The sequence below is a fragment of the Zeugodacus cucurbitae genome, chromosome 4, assembly GCF_028554725.1.
Source record: "Zeugodacus cucurbitae isolate PBARC_wt_2022May chromosome 4, idZeuCucr1.2, whole genome shotgun sequence".
Taxonomy (NCBI): domain Eukaryota; kingdom Metazoa; phylum Arthropoda; class Insecta; order Diptera; family Tephritidae; genus Zeugodacus; species Zeugodacus cucurbitae.
The window spans coordinates 33316453-33338074 of record NC_071669.1 but is presented as its reverse complement, the minus strand read 5'-3'; the positions used below and the strand labels follow the sequence as shown (position 1 = coordinate 33338074).

Genomic DNA, 21622 nt, shown 5'->3' with positions numbered 1-21622 from the left:
TACAAAAAAGTCGTATATAAAGAGTTTTTTCACTTTTCCAACCAACAAAAAAGCTGGAAAAATAGCGAAGTTTTTGTAACAAAACATATAATTTTAGTTATAAATATGCATTATTAAATTGGATCATTTTATAAATGACGATTTTAAGAATCACGTTCATTGTGATATTTTATCTATCCCGTTTTCCATTTGACAATTCTTCTGTTGCCTATTCCCATTCGTGGGTCGTGAGCGCGTCACTATGTCGTAATCTTGTCTTCTATCATTCTTGGTTCTGGTACCATTTTCCTTACAGTATTTGTAGTAGATAACTAATATACAGTGAATCAAAAAAGTTTACATACACCTAGTTCTATTATCTGGAACACGTTTCTTTGTTTTAAAATTAATATATCTTGTTTTTTTTATACCTATTTCAAAAGATGTATATTTAGCAGTAAATATGGCTCATCAAAATATTTCTGTTTTACTTAAATGAAAAGAAAACAAACACTAAAACAAAAATTGCGATTAATTCATATTAAAAAAGTTTACATACAGTAGTTAATTTATATATATCAAAAGTAATTACTATAGCTTTAGATATATTTAGTATTTTGTTGGCCCTCCTTTTGCTGCAATATTTGCCTACAGACGTCGACGCATACTTTTCACTAAATTTCTAGTGTTATTTGCGGAAATTTTGGCCCACTCAGTCGATAAGGCAGCTTTTAGGGACTCGTTTGATGTAATCCGATGTTTTCGTACACGCTTTTCCAATAAGTCCCAGATAGATTCAATAGGGTTAATGTCTGATGATTGCGAGGGTGTATGGAGTTGTTTGCAATTATATAATAACCATTCACGTACAAAATACGACGTCGGTTTTGGGTCGTTATCATGTTGGAAATAGAAGTTGCTGCTACTCAGACCCAATTCAAGCACACTTGGAAGTAAATTATTTGTTGTGGGTTATATGGGTTACGACGTACGACTCGTTCATCCATCCATGAAAACCAGCACTATTCAACACATTCCTTACAGTTTGTTTTTTTTTTTGTGTACATTCGTATACGTTTTGCGTCAAATTCACTGCTTAAATTTTTGGGTTTTGCTTAACGGCTGCAACGAGGCGTTCACGGGGCGTTAAAATCTTTGGTCTTTCCGAACGTTGCTTTTGGAAATGACAATAAAACGCATTTTATACTTACCATTTCATTTTATTTTTCGATAGAAACACTAAGTATTGAAAAACAAGAAATTTTTACCGAGTAGTGAACAAAAACAAATTAAACTGTGCTAAGTGTATGTAAACTTTTTTGATTAGTTTTACGGGTTTTTTCTATTTCGCAGCGACTAGAGCAAGCTATGGTAAATTTAACGGGATTAAGATCATGCATCTGAAATATATGTATGTTTACTTAGTTATTTAGCAAGAAAAATCAGTTGAGTGAGATTTGAAAACATACAGTGGCTCACAGCTTATTTCGTGTAAGCAACATTTTTGATAATACTGATATGAAATTAATATTTTTTGCTCTGAACTAAATGAACGAATGATGCAATTATATTGATAATTTAGTTTTAAATACAAAACATGTAAAAAAATTTACAAAGGTATACAAATTCAATATTTTATTAAACAAAAACCAAAAACACTCATAATTCATGGGTCACAGCTTATTTCGTGTGGTATAAAAATTCTTACTAAAAAGTTATAAAAAGTAAACCAAAATAAAATTTCAATATTTTGTGGAAAAGCCTTTTTGCTCGATTACAGCTTTCATGCGGTTTTGCATTGATTCCACCATTTTTTTTGTATAACCTGGCGATATTTTACCCCTCTTCCTTCAAAGCCGCTTTTAGAGTTAGGACGCTAGAAATGTGGTGTTTTCTAATATTAATTTCCAGAATGTGCCATACATTTTCAACAACGTTCAAATCTGCTGACTGTGCAGGTGCTTGAACGAGGTGTGGACAATTCCAAATGAGCCAAGTTTGTACAAGACCAGATTTATGTTTAGGGTCGTTGTCCTGGTAGAAGCGAAAAGTGTCACGTATACCCAGGTCTTCTGCACTTTGAAGCAAATTTTGCTTCAGTAAGTCTAGGTACACTTCTACACTACACGACTCCACTAAGTCTATAAACTCCAATCGACCAACGCCTGCAGATGACATACACCCCCAAACCATTACATGACCGCCATGTTTTACTGTTGCGCGTAAATTTTTTGTTTGGAGCTCAGTATTTGGTTTCCGCCATACGTATGCTTTACCATCTGACGCAAAAAGATTAAACTTGCTCTCATCGGCGAAAATAACCGAATTCCAAAAAGCATTGTCCTTGTTTAAATGGTCTTTTGCGAACTGTAAACGGGCTTTTTTTATTTTTCTTATTTATAAAAGGCTTATTCCGTGCTGTTCGCCCATCAAAATTGGAATCCCTTAATATTCTGCACACAGTTTTTGGATGACATTTTTTGCCGAGAAACATTTCAACATCTTTGGTCACCGCTGGAGCACTTAACATTGTTCTTTTTTAATCTTTTTTAAAATCCACCTCTCATCCGTTTCATTACAAATTTTATTAGGAGCCTTTCGACCCTTGTTATGCACGCGATTTTCACGTAGAAAGCGCTGAATTATATATTGAACTGTAGATGAACTTAAATCAACCATTTCAGCAATTTGTTTTTGCGTTTTTCCACTTTGAAAATGTTTAATAACTAATTCGCGTTTTTCAATTGAAGTGCGTGGACCCATGTTGATATACCGCGTAATTGCAACTGATCTGCATTGTTTTAGAGCATAAAATGCTTCTTAAGTATTCATAGTTCACACTTTGATTTACCGTTAGTTTTCTGCATCCGTTATTTCCATGTATCACATGAACGAAAATCAACACACGAAATAAGCTGTGACCCATGAATTATGAGTGTTTTTGGTTTTTGTTTAATAAAATATTGAATTTGAATACCTTTGTAAATTTTTTTACATGTTTTGTATTTAAAACTAAATTATCAATATAATTGTATCATTCGTTCATTTAGTTCAGAGCAAAAAATATTAATTTCATATCAGTATTATCAAAATTGTTGCTTACACGAAATAAGCTGTGAGCCACTGTATGTACGAATATGTTTTGTTTATGAATATAGGGTGTATGTAAACTTTATTGATTCATTCTATTTATCTATTTATTATTATATTATATTTCTTTATTTATTTCCATCTGGCTTTTTGTAACTCTCTCGATGAAAGATTATCATCTCAATTAACATTATTTATCTGTAGGTGTCTGATGATTTATTTTAAAGATTGTAATTTAATCTATTATGTTATTATTATTAGATATATACATATCTACTGAACTCGACTCACCTATTTAAAAATATAACAAATCAGACGATTATTAGAAGATTATCGAACATATTTTCATGCTACTTAATAATTTTGCTTGGAGAAAGTAATATATTTTGTACTACATAGAATATATTTTTAACTATGTTCATACAAAAAGGGTTTAATATACTTGAATAGGCAAACGAAAGAAAACCTATTTTAAGTGGAGCTTAAATACGTACTTATTAACGTCACCACATCCCAAAAATAGTGTGTACATAAGCGCCTAAAAAATTTACCCTGTTCAATTCATCACCGAAAGTTATTTCGTACTTTCCGCTCTAATAGCTCTGGTCATATAACACCGTTTTGTTACTAAGTACCAATTGATTCAAAACACTATCAAATACAATTAGTTTGAAAACAATGCAATTTAAATTAAATTAATCAGATTTAATTTGTTTTAACGTAACTATTTCCTCATAATTTTTTTTTTGAACTTTTAATTCCACTTGATGAAAAATTAAAGCCCACAATAACACACGCCTAACTGGAAAGGCAAGCAAGAAAATTGTTTCAGATTTTATACAGCCAATATTAGTTACGTCGATATTACGGTTTACAACCCTACTGAGTGGAGTAATACAATTCAACTGCAGATCAAACTAAAATTTGGTATTATAAATCCCAACCAAATTTAGTTAAAGCTTCGCGTTGTCGAAAAAATGTTGAACTTTGGCAGACATTTAGCCAGCTGATACATTTTAAACGAAAATTTGACACACTATATTGAAGTTATTTTTATAAGTATGAATAAATATTAAAATGGAAATAAATCTTGCTATATGTATATTAAAACGATGAAGATGTTATGGTCAAAACTGATGTTCTGCAAAATAGAAAAAGGCACTTAGTATGCCAATGTTGTAATATCCGTTGAAGATTTTTAATAATTCAGTAGAACTTCTCTAACTCGAATCACCATAATCCACAAAAAAATTTCGAGTTATAAAATTTTCATTAAAACATATACATTTTCAAAAAGCTGTAAAATATAGATTTATAGACTGTTTTAGTTATTTACTACGCATTAAGTTTTATGTGTATGTATTCTGTAATATTGTTTCGTACATTTTGCTATTATTGGCTCTTGACGTCTATATCCCATGTCTCTGTTAGATGATTTATGCAATCCATAAGTGTAATATAATATTTTTTGATCGCCTCCGTACAATATAGAGGAACTATATTAACTATATATATGTAGATTTTATATATAAATATATATATGTAGGTTTTATATATAAACTAATTCTTCCTCGATAGTAAAATTTTAAATTTTGTATTATGCCCTGACCAAAAAGTTCGATTTATGGAAGGAAATTTGTATGAAAGTTGCTTTCTATTGGCTCTTCAAGAGTTCGAGTTGTAGAAATTCAAGTTAGGGAAGGAAATTTGTATGAAATTTGGCTTCTAAACGCTATTGTCAATTCAAATGTTCGAGTTATGCTTCCATAACTGTAGTTATTGTTTAAATAAGTAAGCAATTTTTTTATAAATCACAAAAATTTAACTTTTTTTAATACATTTGTAAACAATTAGTTATCAAAATTATTTAATGTATTTTATTTACCCGGCTTCCACTTCGTGTTAATCATTTCTTAAATCAGCTGCTATCAAGCAGCTGTAATGACAAGTTTGATAAAACTTCGACTGCAATTTTTGAATGGATTATCGACAGTACCGAAGTACAAAACTTCCACTATTTGTAAATCGTAATAATCTGTAATCAATTAGTATTTCAGACACTTGCGAATATCAACGTAATATTTCAACACAAACATACGCTACCGACTATTATTAGATTGAACAAAACAATAAAACTGAGTCCGTGTTTAAGCATTAAAACCAAAAACTTAAACGAAATTTTTTGTTAAATTAGAAATGTATTTCTGCCGACACTAAAATACAGTTTTAATTTCTTCTATTGAATGCCCCACCGGTAGATGGTTGAGTTAATTGTAATCCACGAATATTATGGAAATCCAAAAGCTTCAACATTTCTTTAGTGTCAGAGTCAACTTCAATAATATCCTGCTCCAATGCAGATACGGCTGGAACGTAATTATCACGACGTTCTCGCTCTTCCTCTTGGAGTTTTATAGAGATGCCTCTAACTTGAGAGTGACGCAAACGACCCATTAAATGTGTGACATATCTATAATTTGGATATTTAGCGAAAAATATATTCTCTGCTAAGAAAGAATAACTTACCCAGCAATCTTATTCCGCAATGGCTTTGTCGGAATAATAGCGACTTCTTCACAAATTCTTTTATTTGTATGGAAATCCAAGGTCAAGCGAGTGTAATATTTTTCAATAATGACCTTCGCGGCCTTTTTCACTGTTTTAGTTCTTACACGACCCTTTAAGTAGCCAGAGAAATATAGTAATTTAATATCATATATGACATCTTAATAAAAGATTTCGCTTCCAAAACATGAAACCACAAAATCCACTTACCATGGTGAACGTTTAAGCGGAAAAGAACCTGGATAAGGCATGTAGGTTGTGTTTCATTCCATCTAACACTCACATTTTTCATATCCCTTAGCTTCTGTTAAGCTTCTCTGTACCCTTCAGGTGACGGTTAAGTGTACGGTAGCAACCCTACAAGACGGAGGTAAAGTGCTGAACAGAAAGACGACGACACGAAACGACGTAGCGACGGCTGATCATAAATGTAGCTTTGAAGCCAGCGTCTTGAACATTTTGAAGACGGCAGTGACATATCAAACAGTAATTTCAGTGTTGCCGTACTAAAATCTTTCAGTTCAATAAAATTTACATATTTAGTTTAAAGTGAAATTATTTGTGCAAGAAATGTAAAAATGGTCGATTTATTTGTTTTAAATAATCTATTGTTTTTATAAATGATAGATCGAGGCAGTTTTACGTTTCTGCTGGAAAAATAACGTCATATTTTTTATAACTTTTAATAATTTTACATTTCACATATTAGTGGCAACTCAACAGCGGCCCACTGTCGTCGCCAAAATTAGAAACATTTTTAATTTAGCGACAACGACAACTACGACCTGTTGTCTCGTAGTCGTGCTGTTGTCAAAATATCTGTGCTCATAAGAACGCGTGTATTATAATATTTGACAGATGTCGCTCGTCGCTTGTCGTCTTCTATGTGTGCAGCACATAACTCATACACCACTGCAAAGTTTTACAGCTTTTACTAACACATACGCAATAGTAACTTTTTGTAGTTAAATGGCAATCTCGGTAATTAGAGTGGCAACATTCATGAATCGTAATTTTTGTATGTACAACTGCTTTCCCTAAATAAATGCGTTGGCGGAACGTTTTTTTATCGCTCAACGTTAACGTCGATGCGCCATCCCTAAATAAAAGCGGCAACTTTACGGCAAATATCAAAATGTTTTCTTGAATTGTTCTTTTGAAATATTATTGCACAGAGAAACTTCGTTTTTCACAGCCAAGTTTACTTCGGAATGCTCTGTCAAAATAGAAAATTTCAACCGCTCAGCGTCGCCGTTGCGTTATTTAGGTATGCGCCATACAAATTGTATGGACAAGAGAGTTTTTTGACAGTCATTTGCACATACTACAATGAAGCGATCAAAATCTCCGCCATGGCCGCCATTCATATGAAAAAACAATTTGAAGTGAGTGGATGTAAGTGCGTATTAATAATTTGTTACTGATATTATTTTATATTTATAGTAAATTTTCTAATTACAGAGCGGTAATATGGTTGACTGGATGCTGCAGCTTATTTTAAAGGAATATAACTGCAGAAAATGGTCTCGGAAGGCAAAGCGAGCTGCAACGCACATCTGGTGCGTACATGCATAACTAAAAAGAGAGTCAGAACAAGGATTATAACACTTTAGTACTCAATACTCTACTTTACAACTCTAACTAATAACTTGTTTACACTTTGCTCGACAACTCTCTCTCCTTAGAATTGTCCTCACTCGACAACTCTCTTATCAGAACTGTGTCTTGCTGCCAGTCCGGCAGCCCTTATATAATCGATTATAAACGATACATCAGCACTCGAACATTCTGGCAACTACGAATATCGATGTCTAGATACATTTGGCAAGTTATCGATTTCGATTGTCTATTCTAGGTTGTTCTGGTGCCATTTTCGTTACAATATCAAACATTAGTGGTACTCATTTAACGTCGTAAACGTATGGCAACATCGCAAAATTACAATGTCGTAAGACAGCTGTTAATTTTTACATGCATTTCATTTTACGACAATCTTGCAAATATGCGAGACCTTTTTCACTAGCATTCATGGCATGCTTACAATTAGTTCACAATAAGCTGATAGGTATTCATGGCATGCTTACAATTAATTCACAATAAGCTGATATTACCACAATATTGCCAAAGAGCGCACGTCATGCATGTAGAAATACAACACCAAATATGCTACAACAACAGGTATTATTGAAACATATTTAATTGCAAAACTAAGACAAAACAATAATTTTGATATTCTTATTATTTAACAGAGTTGGTATTAAGTGTCTCCTATGATGCCATTGGATCTACACAATGGATAAATAAAAGTTGTTCATCTTGCTTCTGATTTGATTATGAAGGCATTAATAGGCTGAACTTACAATTTATCATTTTCAATATTGTGACTGTTAACTTATAAATTTTGAACGTACGCAATAGCACTAAATTTATTAATATAAATGTAAAATATTGTTAAATTAGCATCTATATACAAATGACTGTACGAATATATGTAACAATCATAATAGTAGTGAAACTTAATTTGTAATGTATAATAATTTAATTTGTATATATATAATGTTAATATTTAAAAATTAATCTACAATAATTATTAAAAATGTAAAATACCATACTAATTTATGAATGTAAATACCTCATACAGTTAAATAAATAAAAATAAATGTAAAACAATTTCAATTTTTCATTTTTAAACAGAAAAGTAGGTGACCCATAGAATGAAGACCAATGAACCAAATTTAAGTAACGAAACGGTGACCCAAAAAATTACCAATACCTGCGATTAATGGGTTACTTTGAAAATGATAAATCGAGCATTCTCCACTGATAGATCCCTGCAAGACGAGTAGAGTTACTTATCTTATGGATTATTGGTTACCGGTAATGAAAGCTTGTATTATTATTTTGGTCTCTTTTGTTCTAGCAGCAGGAAAAAAATTACCATTTCTCCTCTTTTACGGCATGTCGGTGTGATTATCTTGCTCGCTCCCTCTCATTGATTTTGGTGCCAATGCTGCATATGTCTTTCTGCTCTAATTTTTTTTTGGGAAAGGCATATGTCACTCTGTGGTTAGCAGAGCCACCTGTATTAGTTTTTTTTTAATCAGCCATCTATCAGTGGAGACTGTTCGATATATCATTTTCAGGCTAACCCTTTAATCACAGGTATTGGTCATTTGTTGGGTAACCGTTTCGTTACTTTAATTTGGTTCATTGGTCTTCATTCTATAGGTCACCTACTTTTCCGTTTAAAAATGAAAAATTTAAATTGTTTTATTTTTATTTTTATTTGTTTATTATAATTGTATGATATATTTACATTTATAAATTAGTATTGTATACTATTTTAAATTTTTAATAATCATTATAGATTAATTTTTAAATATTAGCCTTTCAGTACAAAGTGAACTTTTTAAAAACGGTTTTGCAGCTATTTATACATTGATTTTTAAAACATTTATATTTATACATTGACAAAATTTACATATTTTAAAAATAAAGTTAGTATTAATTATTAAATTTTTACTTTTTACATATTTCATATATAAATTTAGTATTAATTATTACATTTTTATTTTTGTAGTTGTTGTTTACAATTCAAATAAAATTAAATTACTATTACGAATGTTATTAGTATTCGAACATTCATTTGTATAATTTAATAATATTTTACATCTAAATTATGAATTAGCAAAGGAATAAATTAATACTAAACGCGAACGATTTCCATATAACTGTCCTGTAAGGATCCAATGAAACTAATGAACCAATATTGTTTGATGTCAATTCCACACAACCCTATCCCATATGTACATCATAAAAAGGTTCAGCTCGTCGGAAAGAGGTTGTGCAACTGCTAATCTAAATGTCCGATGGGATTTGTTGTTGTCTTGTTTATCATGCCTGAAAAATATTAGAAATAGAAATTGTTATTAACGATTAGAAAATATTGTATTTGTATTTGTATTCGTAGTACAAACCTAAGAAAAGTTGTAGCTATTGTAATCCTCCATTTGTGCAAGGTATTTGTGTTTATGGTCTGATGGTCTGAGTAGGCAATTTAAAAGTAAAGTCCTCTCTCGATGAGCAAAAACTAAACTCTACAAGTCCCTCATCATTCCCGTCCTACTTTATGGTGCAGAAGCGTGGACGGTGTCAACATCCGATGAGACGGCACTAGGAGAAAGGTTTTGCGGAAGATTTATGGTCCCTCAAACATTGGCAACGGCGAATACCGCAGAAGATGAAATGATGAGCTGTATGTGTTGTTCGACGACATAGGCATAGTCCAGCGAATAAAAAGACAGCGGCTACGTGGGCTTGGTCATGTTGTTCGAATGGACGAAAGTGCCTCAGCTCTGAAAGTTTTCGATGTGGTACCCGCTGGTGGAAACCGAGGAAGAGGGAGACCTCCACTCCGATGGAAGGACCAGGTGGAGAAGGACTATGTTCTTGTAAAGCGATACAATAACGTTATGATTCCTCAATACAAGGTGAAAATGGATCAAAAGAAGTCCTCCTGATTAAACATACAAAAAGTTTTGAAATTTCTATGGGCACAAACATTCACTTAAATTTACCCTTTAATTTCTGTGTTTTAGCTGCTAATGGCACGGCCAAGTGCCGGTAAGCCCAAAACTACTGAAACTGCTTTGCCCTCTAGCTCATTGGCAAAACCCAGTTGACACACGTCGTGATAATAAATGGTTTCAAAAGCACCCAAACCATGTCGTTCCAATTCTCGGGCTTGTGTTGACCAAAAGGTTTAATTGCACGTAAAAAAGTGACATTAAACTTAATATCTGGTGTGTAAATGATTTGTGTTCCATGCAGCAGCGTTTGCACCCATAGTTCTGGATTTGCACATATTCCATCGCTTCGAAAGTTTTACGCTGCTACAATAAGTGACACCAATAAGTTTGCGTACCTTTAACCAGAAAAGTAGGTGACCCATAGAATGAAGACCAATGAACCGTGTTCCGTTTAAAAATGAAAAATTGAAATTTATTTATTTTTATTTTTATTTATTTAATTGTATGAGGTATTTACATTAATAAATTTGTACGGTATTTTACATTTTTAATAATTATAATAGATTAATTTTTATATATTAACATTTCAGTAGAAAGTAAACTTTCATTTTTACAAACGTTTATGCGGCAATAACTTATACATTAACAAAAGTTACATATTTTACATATAAATTTAGTATTAATTATTAAATTTTTATAATTTACAATTTCTCAAATGTTTTAAGTATTGATTTTTTATGTTGTTATACAATACAAATTAAATTAAAATTAAATTTGCGATTGTCACAAATTTTGTGCATTCAGTTGTATATAGATGCTAATTTAACATTATTTTACATCTAAATTAATAAGTTTAGTGCTATTGCGTACGTTTAAAATTTATAAGTTTACAATCACAATATTAAAAATGTTAAATTGTAAATTCAGCCTAATAATATATATATATATATTTGGCGTAGGAACCGCTTTAAGCGATTATAGCCGAATCCACCAGAGCGCGCCACTCATTCCTCCTTTTTGCTTTTTGGCGCCAACTGGAAACACCAAGTGAAGCCAGGTCACTTTGCACTTGGTCTTTCCACCGGAGTGGAGGTCGTCCTCTTCCGCGGCTTCCTCCAGCGGGTACTGCATCGAATACTTTCAGAGCTGACCTAGCCAGCGTAGCCGCTGTCTTTTTATTCGCTGAACTCTGTCAATGTCGTCGTATAAATCGTACAGCTCATCGTTCCATCGTCTGCGGTATTCGCCGTTGCCAATGTTTAGAGGACCATAAATCTTGCGCAAAACCTTTCTCTCGAAAACCCCAAGAGTCGTCTCATCGGATGTTGTCATCGTCCACGCTTCAGCGCCATACATCAGGACGGGAATAATGAGTGACTTATAGAGTCTGACTTTGGTTTGTCGAGAGAGGACTTTACTTTTCAATTGCCTACTCAGTCCAAAGTAGCACCTGTTGGCAAGAGTGATTCTGCGTTGGATTTCAAGGCTGACATTGTTGGTGTTGTTAATGCTGGTTCCCAGATAAACGAAATTATCTACAACCTCAAAGTTATGACTGTCAACAGTGACGTGGGAACCAAGACGCGAGTGCGCTGACTGTTTGTTTGATGACAGGAGATATTTCGTCTTGTCCTCATTCACCACCAGACCCATACGCTTCGCTTCTTTATCTAGTCTGGAAAACGCAGAACAAACGGCGCGGTTGTTGCTTTCGATGATATCAATATCATCGGCATACGCCAGGAGCTGTACACTCTTGTATAAGATTGTACCTTCTCTATTTAGCTCTGCAGCTCGTATTATTTTTTCCAGCAATAGATTGAAGAAGTCGCACGATAGTGAGTCACCCTGTCTGAAGCCTCGTTTGGTATCGAACGGCTCGTAGAGGTCCTTCCCGATCCTGATGGAGCTTTTGGTGTTGCTCAACGTCAGCTTACATAGCCGTATTAGTTTTGCAGGGATACCAAATTCAGACATCGCGGCATAAAGGCAGCTCGTTTTCGTGCTATCGAAGTCAGCTTTAAAATCGATAAAAAGATGGTGAGTATCGATTCTTCTCTCTCGGGTCTTTTCCAAGATTTGGCGCATGGTGAATATCTGGTCCATTGTAGATTTTCCAGGTCTAAAGCCACACTGATAAGGTCCAATCAGTTCGTTGACGGTGGGCTTTAGTCTTTCACACAATACGCTCGACAAAACCTTATATGCGATATTGAGGAGACTTATACCACGGTAGTTGGCGCAGATTGTGTGGTCTCCCTTCTTATGGATTGGGCAGAGCACACTAAGATTCCAATCGTCAGGCATGCTTTCTTCCGACCATATTCTACAAAGAAGCTGATTCATGCACCTTATCAGTTCTTCGGCGCCGTATTTGAATAGCTCAGCCGGTAATCCGTCGGCCCCCGCCGCTTTGTTGTTCTTCAAGCGGGTAATTGCTATTCGAATTTCTTCATGGTCGGGTAATGGAACATCAATTCCATGGTCATCGATCGGGGAATCGGGTTCGCCATCTCCTGGTGTTGTACTTTCACTGCCATTGAGCAGGTCGGAGAAGTGTTCCCTCCATAATCCCAGTATGCTCTGGACATCCGTTACCAGATTACTTCCTCGGTCCCTTCATGATAATGCTCCGGTCTTGAAACCTTCTGGAAATCGCCCATCTTTTCATAAAGTTTTCGAGCATTACCCATGTCGGACAGCTTTTCAAGCATTTCATACTCACGCATTTCGGCCTCTTTCTTTTTACGTCTGCAAATGGGTCTCGCTTCCCTCTTCAGTTCTCGATATCTATCCCACCCCGAACGTGTTGTGGTCGATCGCAACGTTGCGAGGTAGGCAGTCTGTTTTCTCTCCACTGCGGAACGACAATTCTCATCGTACCAACTGGTTTTTTGGCGTTGCCGGAGACCAATTGTTTCGGCTGCACCGGTATGCAATGAGTTTGAGAGGCCGTTCCACAGCTCCCTTATATCGAGATGCTGGTGAGTGCTCTCAGAGAGCAGGAGTGCAAGTCGAGTAGACAATCGTTCGGCTGTCGGTTGTGATTGCAGCTTTTCGACGTCGAACCTTCCTTGTGTTTGTTGACGTGCGTTCTTTGCTGCACAGAGGCGAGTGCGTAGCTTTGCTGCTACTAGATAATGTCCCGAGTCAATGTTTGGTCCTCGGAGCGTACGCACGTCTAAAATACTGGAGACATGTCTTCCGTCTACCACAACGTGATCGATTTGGTTGCGCGTGTTTCGATCAGTGGACAGCCACGTTGCTTGATGAATTTTTTTATGCTGGAATCTGGTTCTACAGACAACCATATTTCGGGCCCCAGCGAAGTCGATCAGCCTCAGGCCGTTTGGCGATGTTTCGTCATGGAGGCTGAATTTTCCGACTGTTGTGCCAAAGACACCTTCTTTACCCACCCTGGCGTTAAAATAGCCAAGCACGATTTTGACATCGTGGCGGGGACAGCGCTCATAGGTGCATTCTAGGCGCTCATAGAAACTCATAGAAAGCATCTTTGGTCACATCGTCCTTCTCTTCCGTTGGGGCGTGGGCGCAAATCAGCGATATGTTGAAGAACCTCGCTTTGATGCGGATTGTGGCTAGACGTTCATCCACCGGGGTGAATGCCAGAACTCGGTGCCTAGTCTCTCTCCCACCACAAATCCAACACCAAATTTGCGCTTCTTTATATGGCCGCTGTAGTAGATGTCACAAGAACCCACCTTCTTCCGTCCTTGTCCCGTCCATCGCTCTTCTTGGACGGCAGTGATGTCAGCCTTTAGTTGTATGAGGACATCAACCAGCTGGGCAGAGGCACCTTCCCAATTAAGGATCCGGACATTCCATGTGCATGCCCTTAAATCATTATCCTTAAAACGTTTGCACGGGTCGTCATGAAAAGGGTGGTGTCTCATCCGAGGCTCTGTGTTTGTTTTCATTGGGGAGATTTTTTTATGTGGTGGGTCCCAAGCCCTACGCACAACCGCAGAAGCGGGCTTCGCCTTCTCACTTTAGCTCGCCTCCAAACGGATGTCTGTTAGCTACCCAGGGAATACTTGGTCTAAAACCGGAAGTCGTGAGCTGCTTGAGTCATATGCAAAAGAATCGTTTCTGGCCACTCCCAAGTGAATGGCAATCAGAAACTTTCCTCACTTGCGTGAACTTCTACATATGCGTGATGCCATCCCCCATCCCTAATAATGCCTCCTTAATAAAATCAGAAGCAAGATGAACAACTTCGGCGCCTCAATGTTGTTTTTAGAGCTCTGTTAATTATCCTTTGAATTTGCCAGACCGCCAATGGCTAGAATGCGGTCGTTTAGATATAAGCCACATTTGTTGCTACGTTCAATATTCATTGGAGAAATCTGAAAGTAAATTTATTAATATTAAACAATGAAGTTGTGTTTACCAGTAACAAACCTTTGTCCACACATTTTCGAATGGATCATAAGATTGCACACAAACGCCACCAAAGCTTTTGTACCGCCAAACACATAAATTTGCCCCTTTGCTATTGTCAACTGGAAAAGGTAGAGCATAATAATTTATTCGAACTTGTGTATGTTTACCGTTAAATGTTAGTAATTACACCAACATTACCACGTGGTTCCAGCATATCAGCACATTGTGTCCAAGTATTGCTCACTGCGTCATAGCATTCACAATTGGCAAGTGGTGATCCTGCAGCTGAAAAGCCACCAAAAACGTATATTTTATCCTCAAATACCGTGACGTTTGCTTCAAAACGTGGTTTCAACAAATTGTCGTTATTGTCAAACCTAAATGATAAATTATTATTATTTATTAATTCATTATTTAATAAATTAATAGATTTATTAAGTAATTAATTAATTTATTTATTAATTTAAAAAATTTCCACATATCTATACACAGTGACTAAAGGCGCAGCTGCATTGTGCACATAACCTCCCAAAACGTAGATGCTTTCATTCAATAGCGCCACATTCATGCCCCGTAAGTGCTGTGGCAATGGAGGCATGCTCTCCCACGTACCTGTTTCCAAATTGTACTCCTCAACATTATTAGTGCTTTCAGACTTGTCATTGTAGCCACCAATGGTATTCAGCTTAAGCTTTAATTTTTCCTCCTAAGTTTACAAATATCTGAAAAGGATAAAAAAGATAAAAGTATATTCTAACATAAGATTTTATGTTTAGTATATACATAAGGTTTGATATTATCAATTCACCCATCTGCCTAAAGTGGCATAATCCTTGTTCTGTGTCCAAGCTTCTCTTTTTAGTTTCGCATGTACGCACCAGATGTGCGTTTCAGCTCGCTTTGTCATTTTCTGTGTTATTTTGTTAAAATAAGCTGCAGCATCCAGTCAACAATAATACCGCTCTGTAAAGAGAAAATTAAATATATATAAAATAATATCAGTAACAAATTATTAATACGCACTTACATCCACTCACTTCAAATTTTCTTTACATAGGAATGGCGGCCATGGCGGAGATTTTGATCGGTTCATTGTAGTACGTGCATCTCTCTCTTATACATACAAAAATTAGGGTTAATGAATGTTGCCACTCTAACTACCGAAATTGCCATTTAACTACAAAAAGTTACTATTGCGTATGTGTTGGTAAAAGCTGAAAAACTTTTCCCATTTCCCACTCCTCTCTAGAGGGGAAGGATATGTGTAGGTCCGAGTTTAGATTCATGTCTATAGGATTTCGAAAGTCCGTACTATTCGGTAGAAATGGGAACTTGCCGAGTATACTGGAATGTCCCCTATTGCAATTTTGCTGTAGCGACGATTCCCTCAGCCTTAGTGCCGATTTCGCCACCTGTTGTTTGCAGAATAGATCTATAGGCAGTAAATACAGAATCGCATCTAATGCCTGGCTCGGCGTTGTTCTGAGAGCTCCACTGATACATATACATGCAGCTCTTTGTAAACTTACCATAAGCTTTACTGCGTACTTCTTGTCAATTATTGGCCACCAGACCAGTATCCCATATGTCATAATCGGTCAAACTACAGCTGTGTAGAGCCAAAGTGATGCGCGGGGAGTTAGTCCCCATTTTGGTCCAAAAATTCTTTTGCAAGTGTATAGTGCCAAAGCTGCCTTCTTTAGCCTGGCCTCCAAGTTTGGTTTCCATAACAGCTTCCTGTCTAAAATAAGTCCCAGGTAGCTTGCCTTTTCATTTATTGGTAGCGAGGTGCCGTTTATTGAAGGTGGTGTGAATTCTGGAATCTTGTGTTTCCTTGTAAACATCACTAATTCAGTTTTGGTTGCATTTAGGCTTAATCCACATGATTTTGCACAACGGTTTATCTCATTTAGCCTTGTTTGCATAAGGTCCGAGAGTATATGTGGGACTTTTCCCCTAATTGATACCGCCACATCGTCAGCGTAGGCCACCACATGTACTCCCCCTTTCTCTTGATCTAACAACATACTATTCATTGTTAGGATCCATAGAAGTGGGGATAGCACGCCTCCTTGAGGTGTACCCCTTTGGACAGATCTGCACATTGTCGAAACCCCCAGCGTTGAAGTTATGAACCTGCCTAGAAGCATCTGTTCAATAAGTTTCATGAGTGATTCCGAGACGTTCAGATCTTTAAGCGCGTTGATAATGGCCTTCGGCTGGATGTTGTTAAACGCGCCTTCTATGTCTAAGAAGGCTATGAGAGCGTATTTCTTTACTACTAGAGCCCTTTCAATCTCTGTTACCACCGAGTTTAAGGTTGTTTCCTCGGATTTTCCTTTGGAGTATGCGTTCTGTGAAACTGCTAACTTTTCCGGAGCTAGCTTACTTCTTATGTTAATTTCTATTAATCTTTCCAGTGTTTTTAGTAGAAATGAGGAAAGACTGATTGGTCTAAAATCTTTTGGACTTGTGTGAGAGCTTTTGCCCGCTTTTGGTATGTATATTACTTTCACTTTTCTCCAGAATGAAGGAATGTAATTTAACCGAAGGGTTCCTTCGAGAATGGTTATTAACCAGCCCGTTACGTAACTGAGCGATCTCTGCAATTGAGCCGGGAATATACCGTCAGGTCCCGGAGATTTAAAAGGCTTGAAGCTGTTAATTGCCCACCTTATTTTGTATATTGATATTAAGTCTCCAACATTAGGATCTGTGTCCACTACTCTGTCTATAGTATACTCAGCGGTGGAGCTCTCTGAGCTGCCCGGGAAGTGAGTATCCATCAGCAATTTTAAGGTTTATTCACTGGATTCCGTCCAGCTTTGATCTGGCTTCTGTAGGTACCCAACGTTATGTGTAGCTTTGGTATTACTTTTCTTAACCGAGACGCTTCTGTCGTCGTCTCGATTTCTTCACAGAAGGATTTCCACGATTTACGTTTTGATTTCCTGATTTCCTTTTTGTATAACTTAAGAAGGCTGTAGTATCGTTCCCAATCCCGCTCTACTTGGGATTGTTTCGCTACGTTAAATTGCCTCCTGCACTCTTTCTGAGATTTCTTGAGCTCGGGGGACCACCATTGGGGTCTAATTCTTCGCTTACTGCGAGTAAGTGGACATGCCACTTCTAATGCTTGTTGATAAGATTCTGTGAACCTTTCAACTAGAGAATCTATGTCTTCCCTGCTCTTAGGCTGGAATGGAGGAGTCATGGGGATATACTCTTGCATATGCACTAGCCAGTTTGTTTTCCTATAGTTCCTATATTTATTATCTCGACCTACTTTGTCACTCAGTACACATTCAATATACCGATGATCGGAAAAGGAGTGTTCTTCTAGAACCCTCCATCGTATTACTCTGTCTACCAGTTCTTCCGACACAAGTGTTATATCTAATACTTCTTGTTGGTTTCTGGTAATAAAAGTTGGCGTGTTTCCTCTATTACACAGCAATAGCTTAGTGCTTAATAAATAACTAAAAAGCAGCTCACCTCTTGTGTTGATATCTGCGCTGCCCCATAGTGAGTGATGTGCATTGGAGTCGCATCCAAGTATTAACACACTCCTGGACGCCTCGCTTTCTTGCACCAGTCTTTTTATCAGCAGTGATGGTACCTGCTCCTCATCATACGGCATGTAGCAAGAGACAAGCCGGTAGTTACCTCTTACCACTGTCTTCGTGCTGACTGTCTTAGAGCTCGTTGCAAACGCTGCTCTTTTCTCGGAACAATCCGTTCCTTCCGGCTTTATTAAGGGAGGACCGGATTCCCCTGATTTTCCAGTTTTGTTATTTGATGTGTTCATATTTTGAACCCACGAGTATAGGGGAATAAATGTCCACTTGCGCATAGCCCCCGATACGCAAGCAAGGTTATCTTATTACGGAGGGCGCCAGGTATCCGTAAGCTCCGTTCGAGACTGGGCTATTTAAGGGCCCCCAGACAGGTTGATCCTCGGCACGGGTCGCATGACACCTTGATACAGACTGCGTCACCGAATGCTGTGCTATTGAAGAGCAACAAACACTCAACAACGGAGTCGCACCTTAGCTAGATACCTCTCGACTGTGGTGGGGACAGACCGTTACCGGACAGTTCCCTCCGCAGTTGCGACACTGTGGTAACTATTACCAGTCGGCACCCTCGCGGAGGGTTCAGCGGGGGATTTTTGCCGAAGTTATAAGTTAGAGTTGTAAAGAGTAATAAAGAGTTAAGTTATAAGGAATGAGAAATAAAGATTAGTGAATAGCCATTAAAGTGTGACGACGATTCCAACAAACATGGAATGTTTGTTCTATATTTGGTTTCTTGAGAATTCGAACAGAACTTTTGCGGTTGTAGTCGTCCGGGGTACGACTTTAATTCTGTAATTTAATTATTAGGGTAATGTATTCAAATAAAGTTAAAACAATTTATTCATTACCTTGCTTCCGCTTCGATCCTTGATTCATTTGATGGCTCCACTTCGCATCTTTGACTGACGGTAGGTTGCAATTTGAGGCATTGTTTTTCTTCTGTAGTTGGTACTCTAGTTCTTGTTTTAGTGGTTTAGTGATAGTAGAAGCTGCCCCTATGGTTGCGTCCTCATTTTTACCACGATTGTTTTAAAAACTTAGTACCTATTGGAATATTAATTGTATTTAAAATAATGTCCATAATCAAGGTCCAATGTTACTAACCTCCATTTGATAGTTGGCATCAATTCTGCTCCTCGATAGCATATCAGTCATATCTGGAGAGTACGTTGCGGAACCTCGTTGTATTTCTACTAAATATGTAAATTTATTAAAACGAATTTTAATTTTTTAACTTCCGTTTATTTTACTACTTGCTATGCAAGTACAGCCGATAACGCTGGGTGAGTTTTTATAACTAACTTTTGCTTATACAAATTTGCGGCGACTACGCCTAAATGCCTAACTTCCCTAAACACTAGCATTTGCTGCCGCGTGACCAAAGCTCCTTTGATGTAACTTGACTCCAGAAGTTATTTGTTATTCCTAGAAGGTTGCAGATGCATTGACAGCAATTCGATTTGAATGAAATCAATTTGAAATCGAATATGCAACTGTTAACCTTATGTGTTTGCTGATGTTGTTTTCATGAGTTGACTTGTTGACGCATGCTCAGCACTTTTCGGACATTGTTGTTAATGTTATGTAAATCATTTCAATTATGATTTTGCTGGTGTAGTTGTCATACGTTGACTTATTTTCGCATGGTCAGCACTTTTCGGGTATTCACCGTTTGTGCGAACGCTGGTGTTAACTACCCTCCCTCTTGAAATGAAGGCGTCCTCGGCTTCTTTTATTACTATGTTCAAGATCACGGTGCAGGCTTTCCTTCTTTTTAGTAGGGTTGTTCCGATTATAGCAACAATAAATAATGAACGCATGTTAATTAGATTATGCAGGCTTGCTATGTGTTTTAGGTTCTTCATATTTACTTTCTATAAATATGGTAGTGACAGCAAATCAATATTTTCAGTGAAATGTATGCTCCCGGGTGCTGCTTCCGGGTGTGATCGTGCCAATTGGTTCCAATTGAAGTAAATAGTGGTGTTTATGGTAATTTCGCCATCAAACTGTACAAGAAAGGTTCCTTTCGTTAATTCGGTTACGTTTGTGGTTCGTATAGATGCTGGTTTGTCATTCATCACGAATATGCCATCCTCGACTTTGATTTTACATTTTGCTGAAGGTTGTTAAGCATATGTAATAAACAAGTACCGTCCCTTAGAGGTTGGCAAAAGGGCTTCCTTGCAGTTGTATAGTGGGATGTAACTTCCATTACATTCGGCTGCGACGTCTGTTTCCAAAGAAATTATTTTTTCATCGTGAATCACGGGTAGCAACTTTACATTATTAAAATGAATTACAAAGTAAAGGGATTGTTTATTTTGAAATATCTTAATTTTGGAATTGGACAATAAATCACTTATGCTAATATCTGAAGAGTGTTCTTCAGCCAATAAGCTACAATTTTCAACACCATCCAATAGTATAGGGTTAATTAGTTTTTTTATAAAGTTTAAAAGCTCGAGCTTTTTTATTTTTTAATTTACATAGCTCATTCGAATAATTCAATATTACCACTGTAATCAGGCCAAGTCAATTTAGAAAGTTCACAATTAATCTTTTTGAATGTAAGCTTTCGCAAAGTTGAACCGAGAACAAATGTCCTGTTTATTGTAAACAAAGTAATTCGTTTATGATTTCGATATTAATTTCTAAGGCAGGGCGATAAGAGTCCTCTGGCAAAACTAAAGGATCAGACTGGACCACAGAAACTGTTGAAGTATTATCAACATAGACCAAATCTAAGAATTTACCAAAATTGTTCGGAATTAAGTTAATTTAGTTAAGACCCATCTCAGACATTTTTCCAAAAACTCATTAAAGCTTAAACGAGTGCAAACAGGGGTAATGCAATCGTCAACAGATTTCCAAAATACACACGGTAAATTGAAATCGCCTAGAACAATTATGTAATCAGTATTCTTAGCAATTGAAAAACATTATTTATTAAAGAAGCATGCTGCATATATACAGATAAGTCCGATTGAGGTGGTATATAAGATAAAGTTAAGTAAATAGAACATTTATTAGTACAAATTCGTATGTACTTAAATTCAATAATGTCCGCATGAGGAACTTCTACTTCTTCAGATGGAATTGAAGAATGCACAGCAAATAGTACACCCCCAGACCTTGTTCAGTCGATCACATCTAAAGATTTGAAATTCACTATTTAATATTTCGTTATCAAAGATATGAGGTTTAAGCCAGGTTTCAGTAAAAGCGATGACTTTAAAATTACAATTAATGCTATTCAAATACAATTCTTTTAATTTTGTATTTAAACCTCTTACATTTTGATAGTGAATTTGTAATGAATTATTAATAATTAGTTTTTTGAATCCGCGGCTTTTTTTGGAATATGAGCAATTACAGTTGAGCAGGGTGTACAGTACACCCCCCAGACCCTGTTCAGTCGATCACATCTAAAGATTTGAAATTCACTATTTAATATTTCGTTATCAAAGATATGAG

General features: G+C 36.4%; 2 protein-coding genes and 1 long non-coding RNA gene across 3 annotated transcripts; 1 reads left to right on the top strand and 2 right to left on the bottom strand.

The window, feature by feature from the left end:
• Positions 1-5237: 5237 nt before the first annotated feature.
• LOC105218661 (40S ribosomal protein S17) lies at positions 5238-6062 on the bottom strand. The gene is made up of 3 exons (XM_011194384.3): positions 5845-6062; positions 5596-5747; positions 5238-5539 (listed from the first exon to the last, which is right to left on the bottom strand). Exons 1-3 carry the CDS (start codon positions 5845-5847, stop codon positions 5296-5298), a joined length of 399 nt encoding a protein of 132 aa, XP_011192686.2. The 5' UTR covers positions 5848-6062; the 3' UTR covers positions 5238-5295.
• Positions 6063-6890: 828 nt separating this feature from the next.
• On the top strand, positions 6891-8899 carry LOC128921332 (uncharacterized). The gene is made up of 3 exons (XR_008470780.1): positions 6891-7029; positions 7096-7812; positions 7884-8899. It is a non-coding gene; the product is annotated as an uncharacterized LOC128921332 (long non-coding RNA).
• Positions 8900-14400: 5501 nt separating this feature from the next.
• LOC114804762 (kelch-like protein 5) lies at positions 14401-15474 on the bottom strand. Its single transcript, XM_054229222.1, has 5 exons — positions 15376-15474; positions 15056-15273; positions 14766-14944; positions 14586-14719; positions 14401-14530 (listed from the first exon to the last, which is right to left on the bottom strand). The coding sequence occupies exons 1-5, from the start codon at positions 15472-15474 to the stop codon at positions 14432-14434; spliced, it is 729 nt and encodes a 242-aa protein (XP_054085197.1). The 3' UTR covers positions 14401-14431.
• Between the last annotated feature and the right edge of the window lie 6148 nt (positions 15475-21622).